We start from the raw sequence: 7087 nt of genomic DNA on the forward strand, positions 1-7087 counted from the left end.
TTCACCACCGATTTGATGAAATCATTCCTTTAGTCCTTACAATCATGAAGATTCTGGAGCAGGTTACAATCTTCAAGATTATGTAGCAGATTAAAATTATTTTCCCATTTCATCATGCACTTCGTTCATGACGAGCGAAATACAAAATGACTCAACTACACCATCAATGCAACAGGTTCACCATAAAAATGTTTCGATTCACATAATTTATTTGCAACAAGACCCGGTTTCACGTTCATGAAACCTGTTTCATTTTCCTTTTCATAATTTATTTTCAAAATGCACCGGTTTTATTTTCCTTTTTCATCAACAAAATGGATCAACAACACCATCAATGCAACGGTTTCACCATAAAAATGTTTTGGTTCACCTAATTTATTTGCAACATGAACCGGTTTCACGTTCATGAAACCTGTTTCATTTTCCTTTTCATAATTTTTTTCAAAATGCACCAGTTTCATTTTGCTTCTCATAAAAAAAAGATTAACTACACCATCAATGCAATGAGTTCACTATAAAAATGTTTCGGTTCACCTAATTTCTTTGCAACATGAACCGGTTTCACGTTCATGAAACCTATTTCATTTTGTGGATTTTTTTTTGTTCATCTACGTTTTGATGATTTCATTCTATAATTCAATTATTTCATCAAGACACGTTTCCTGATTATAACTCATGACAATATACGAAATCCAAATTTTTAATATTTTAATATAATTAAATATTTAAATGTTATCATTTATACAATTTCCTTTATTACGTTTCCTTAATTAAGATTTATTAATAACTTCCATATTTAATAAAAAATATTGTAAATGACCGAAATACTCTTATTGATTAAATTTAATTAGAAAAAAAAGAATTTTCCTATTGGTCGAAATTGGTTTACACGATTTCTTAGAAATGCACGATTTTCATTTCAACGTGCCCCTATATATATATATATATATACACACACAATCATACCATCGTTAGTGCAAAATCTCAATTAATTAACGATGCCTGTTATTCTCCCTTTGCCACTAGTTTCTCTCTCAAAAGAACCAAACCCTTTAGTCTTTGATGCATCCATTCTGCAAAATGAATCCAGTATACCCTCACAGTTTGTATGGCCGGACCATGAACAGCCCCGCCGTGAACCACCGCCACCACCGCTTCATGTTCCTCCAATTGACCTAAAAGCCTTCTTCTCCGGCGAACCACTTGCAGTCTCCAATGCAACTCGTCTCGTCAACTCTGCGTGTCAAGAACATGGTTTCTTCCAAGTTTTCAACCATGGTGTTGATTCTAATTTGATCAATGAAACCCACAAGATTATGAATCTCTTCTTTGGGATGCCATTGTTGGAGAAGCAAAAAGCTCAACGAAAGTTTGGTGAATATTGTGGGTATGCAAGTAGTTTCACGAATAGATTCTCCTCTAAGCTTCCATGGAAAGAAACATTCTCTTTTCGGTATTCTTCGGATCCAAAATGCGCGAACATCGTTCAAGATTACTTCGTGAACGTAATGGGAGAAGATTTTAGCAATTTCGGGTACGAAAATCGACATATTTTATGTTCCTCAAGATCGCAAATCTTGATTTTCCTTGCCTAAATCAAGAATCGAATACCCTTTTCATAATTCTATTTGCTTTCTTGTTGGTGAAATAGAAATCGAGATTCACTACAACAAAATCGGGTTTATATGACGCTCCCAAATTCTAAGTGTCCTAATTTAGTTTATAGGACCAAAAAATAATGTGTCATATCTAAAGATATCGTTTTTTGACGTCGTAATAAGTTTTTTAGGACACTTTTATTATAAAACGTCTCATTATCAACTTTATAAGACACTATTTGAAAAACTGTCATATAAAAACAAATGTCCTATAAAAAATTGAGTTTATAGGACATTTTCTCAAAAATGTCCTATAAAGTTGCTAATGCGACACTTTGTATTAAAAAATGTCTTAAAAAACTTGTTAAAACGTCCAAAAACGTCATATAAACTTATTACAACACCTTTAGATAGAACACTTTATATTTTAGCCTATAAATTAAGTCCTATAAAGCGGTCTATTGGGACGCTTAGAAATTGGGAGTGTCCTATAAACCTGATTTTGTTGTAGTGATTCAATTTATCCTTAACACTTTTTATTCGATTTCGCAACTATTTTTGACATTAATGTTGGTTCATGTAGGAGGGTTTGTCAAGAATATTGCGAAGCTATGAGCAAACTATCTCTCGAGATCGTGGAGCTACTCGGAACGAGCCTTGGAATCGATCGATCCTATTTTAGGGATTTCTACAAAGAAAACGATTCGATCATGAGATTGAACTATTACCCTCCTTGTCAAAAACCTAATCTAACTCTTGGAACCGGTCCTCATTGTGATCCGACATCCGTAACCATTCTTCATCAAGACAATGTTGGCGGGCTTGAAGTATTCGTTGACGAAAAATGGCATTCTATCGCTCCTTGCTCCGAAGCCTTTGTTATCAACATCGGGGATACTTTCATGGTTACTAATTCCGAAACAACATTTGCTTGCTTTTTGCTTTTGGTCGCTAATTTGATCGCGTTGATTCAAAATGATAACATTATATGTGCAAAAGATCACGATTGAGACTGTTTTTCACTAACAAAAATTAGGGTTTCATTTGTTTTTTAGGCACTATCGAACGGATTATACAAGAGTTGCTTACATAGAGCGGTCGTGAATAGTGAAACTTCTAGGAAGTCTCTCGCGTTCTTTCTCTCGCCTAGAATGGACAAAGTCGTGAGACCGCCTAAAGCACTGGTTGAGGACGATACACGAAGGGTTTATCCCGATTTTACGTGGTCGAGTTTCCTCGAGTTCACTCAGAAACATTATCGAGCAGACGTGGAAACCCTAGATGCATTCTCAAATTGGCTACAAAACGAAGGAAAATAAGATGCAAACTTTTGTTAACCAACCTAGTTTCAATGTTGTATGATACTGGTTTTGTGAATATGTCATGACCTTAATCTACATTTCGATCGATCGTAAATCGGATTTGAATTTCGAAGCAAATTTATCGACTCGTGATAGAGTGCGTTTTAGCTCATTAAGCCCTAGCTGTAGCTGATTTAGTGTTTGTAATTCGTCGTTGTTAGTGTTTTTGTGTTTGAAAAGCGAAAACTAATAAGTCATGCAACCATGATATATACTATCTATATATGAAATTCATCATCACCCTAACTTTTGAAATAAAACACATATTAATCTACATCTCTTACCCTAAGTCCAAACATACCACTTATGAATTAAGCAATTGGATGATTATTTAATATTATTAATTTTAATCAAATAACTTTTGTTTTATGGAACCAATTTTCAAAACCTCAAACAAAACTTCCAACACTTCTTATTTAAGAGGAGTAATGCTTACCTAGTAAGCGATTATCAATATGAGTCAACACTATAATTTATTTTGATGATTAAGATTTTAGTACATCAAAACATATCAAATGTAACAATTTACTGGGTAAGCGTCGTCATCCTCACTTACCGGGTAAGATTCTCTATTTTTCTTATCGCTCTTACCCGGTAAGATTCTTGACCCTTCTCATGTTCATCCGATGAGGAAATTCATGCGTTAAGCATTTACCAAGTAAGTGTTTAGTAAACAGCCCCTAAATTCATGTTTTCCAAAATATGAACGAAAACAATATTCGTCTATCTTGGTTCTTCAAAATAAAGTTTGAAAGTCGATTCCTTAAACTATGAATGAATATAACGTTGGTTTGATTTTGATACAGTTTAACCGTTTTATAACATGGTATATTATTCAAATTTTTTGATAGAAATAAAAGAACGTATGTCCCATAAATGGGTAGAGGATTTGTCTCTTTTCTTGTTTGTAGAAAGAAACGACACAAAAAACAGTATCGAAAATATCGATGTCAATGACATCATAGAGTAACGATGTGGTTATCTGTATGTACGGTAACGAAAATCAGTGACATAAATGACAAAAAACATGTTGCTAAATTTTAATGACAAGTTGACGTTATTTTCTCTTGTATTTGATTATTTTATCGTAAATTAACCATTAAATTTGTAGAAAAACATTAGGATTTAAAAGAATTTAAGTGTTTTAATATAATTGATATGCATAAAAAATATTGTAGCTAAATAAAATATATATAAATTTATATTTATATATAAAAGCACATTCAAGAAAAAACTGATTAGTTTATGATAACCGTGAGATGAATTACTTATTTGAGATATTTAAGAATTTTTACTTAAATAAGTTAAAAGGGTAATATAGTAATTCTATTCTTGACAACTAATCAAAATATTTAATTAAATTTTTTAGAAGGAAATATTTAATTAAAATTAGTTACTTAGTTTATCAATTACCTAATATACATCGTATTTTAAAGACGTTTGTGAATCAAAGTGTATCATAGTGATAACGTTCACATGGTTTCACGTGTATCACAATGTATTTTCTTTGTTTTATGAAATGTCTCATAGTGTGCATTTTCATTATTTTCATTGTTTTACAAAAGGTATCACATTGTACATCTTGTATGTATATATGGGCATCACAGTGAATATCGTTTGTAGGTATCACAATGTGTATCTTGTGTTCACATAAAGTTCATCGAAATAAGGTTCGCTGAATAAGATTTGCCGTAGAGAGGAAAGAGAAGAGATGAGAGATGATATTAATAAAATCCCTAAAATACCCTTAACTGACATTTTAAGTTAAAATTACCATAATTATTACTTTCCTAATCTAACTTTTGATTTGTGGTTGAGATTGAATCTCACGATTACCATAAACAAAACAGTTCTCATTTGATTAATCCCCTATGTGTGTGTGTGTGTGTCAAATATATAAAAGTGTTCTAATTTAACACTAATCGTTTAAAAATGATTAGTGTTATTCTGATAAATAATATAAAGTTAAGTAATTAAAATATAACGTCAGTATTTAACACTTTTGATTAGAAACAGTTCTACACGATCTTATAAAACACAAAAAAAATTAAAAATTAGGATTAATTTAATGATTTAGATGAATTATCGTAGGTAAAGGGTATCTAATTCTATTATTAAATTTGCAAAAAAATCCAATTATTTATATGTAATTTAATTTTTATAAGTGCTGTTTAAAATTGTCTGTTTTGTTAAATTATAACTTGTCTGAATGCCTTTGTTTAACCATTTTTTTTGTACATATATACATATATATACATATACATATATATATATATATATATATATATATTACTTTATATTCTCTTACCTTTTCATCCTTATGAAACTATGCATGTACTTATATTATACTTTAAACATCAAGATTATGACAAACAAATAAGAAATTTATGGTTATGATTTTTCTCATACTTTTAATAACTAAATCTTGATTAAGATCACTGCAACAAAATCAGGTTTATAGGACACTCTCAATTTCTAAGCGTCTTAATAGATTTTTTTATAAGACTTAGTTTATAAGACCAAAAAAATAAAACGTTATATCTAAAGGCGTTGTAATAAGTTTATATGACGTTTTTTGATGTCGTAATAAGTTTTTTAGGACAATTTTAATATAAAGCGTTTCATTAGCAACTTTATAGGACACTGTTTGAAAAACTGTCATATAAAAACAAATGTCTTATAAAAAATTGAGTTTATAGGACACTTTCTTAAAAATGTTCTATAAAATTGCTAATGCGACACTTTGTATTAAAAATGTCCTAAGAACTTGTTAAGACGCCCAAAAGCGTCATATAAACTTATTACAACAACTTTAGATATGACACTTTATATTTTGGTCCTATAAAGTCTTATAAAACAGTCTATTGGAACGCTTAAAGATTGATAGTGTCCTATAAACCCAATTTTTTTTACATGAATTTGAACAGTTTTAATATTGTTAAACATGTCTTTCATTAACGATAAATCTTTTTTAAATATATTTAATAATTAAATGTAATTGATGTGATTTATCAAAAAAATTCATCACTATAAGATCAAAATGACTCATACATGCATTTGAGTAGATCTATTAGCAATCCTCCAAAATGATATATACTTAGATGAATAAAAAAAAACACAAGTTTATAAATAAGCTCAAGTTGATAGTCTCTCTCTCTCTCTATATATATGTGTGTGTGTGTGTGAGAGAGAGGGGGGGGTTAAGTTCACGTGAAACCAGTCTGTTTTCGTGAGACCATTTTTTTACGATTGAAACTTCACAGGAAAACGTTATGAAGGTAAAAGAAAGCCGAACATTCACAGCAAAAACACCGTGAATGTTACTTTCACAGCGTTTTGCTGTGAAGTTTCAAATGTAACACTATAACAACATGGGCTTTATAGGACACCCCTAATCTCTAAGCGTCCCAATAGACCACTATATATGACTTAATTTATAGGACCAAAGTATAAAGCGTCTTATCTAAAGATGTTGTAATAAATTTATATGACGCTTTTGGACGTCTTAACAAGTTTTTTAGGAAATTTTTAATACAAAGTGTCACGTTAGCAAATTTATAGGACACTTTTGAGAAAGTGTCCTATAAACTCAATTTTTTATACGACATTTGATTTTAAATGACAGTTTTTCAAATAGTGTTCTATAAAGTTGATAATGGGACGCTTTATATTAAAAGTGTCCTAAAAAACTTATCACGACGTCAAAAAAGGTCATATAAACTTATTGCAACACCTTTAGATATGACACTTTATTTTTTTAGTCATATAAACTAAGTCTTATATAGAGGTCTATTAGAACGCTTAGAAATTAGGAGTGTCCTATAAACCCGATTTTGTTGTAGTGTAAAAAAGTGATCTCACAAGTTTCATGAAAACAGACTTGCAGTCTCACATGATCCCAAGTAAGTATGTATGTATGTATATATATATATATATATATATATATATACTTGGGATCATGTGAGACCAATGGTTTTTTGTGAGACCCATAAGACCAATTCTCAACCATTGGATTAAATACAATCATCATATCTCAACATTCATAAACGCCACGAGACTTCTCAATAATTACAAAATTGCCACCGTGCAACTTTAGACCATTAGATCATTAGCTTATAAAGTTGATCA

At 30.7% G+C, this 7087-nt stretch overlaps 1 protein-coding gene across 1 annotated transcript; it reads left to right on the forward strand.

Moving 5' to 3' along the window:
• The first annotated feature begins 998 nt into the window (after positions 1–998).
• On the forward strand, positions 999–2917 carry LOC112526720 (gibberellin 20 oxidase 2-like). The gene is made up of 3 exons (XM_025137117.1): positions 999–1534; positions 2182–2503; positions 2654–2917. Exons 1-3 carry the CDS (start codon positions 999–1001, stop codon positions 2915–2917), a joined length of 1122 nt encoding a protein of 373 aa, XP_024992885.1.
• Positions 2918–7087: the final 4170 nt, after the last annotated feature.

Source organism: Cynara cardunculus, assembly GCF_001531365.2.
Source record: "Cynara cardunculus var. scolymus isolate 2C chromosome LG 14, CcrdV1, whole genome shotgun sequence".
Lineage (NCBI taxonomy): Eukaryota > Viridiplantae > Streptophyta > Magnoliopsida > Asterales > Asteraceae > Cynara > Cynara cardunculus.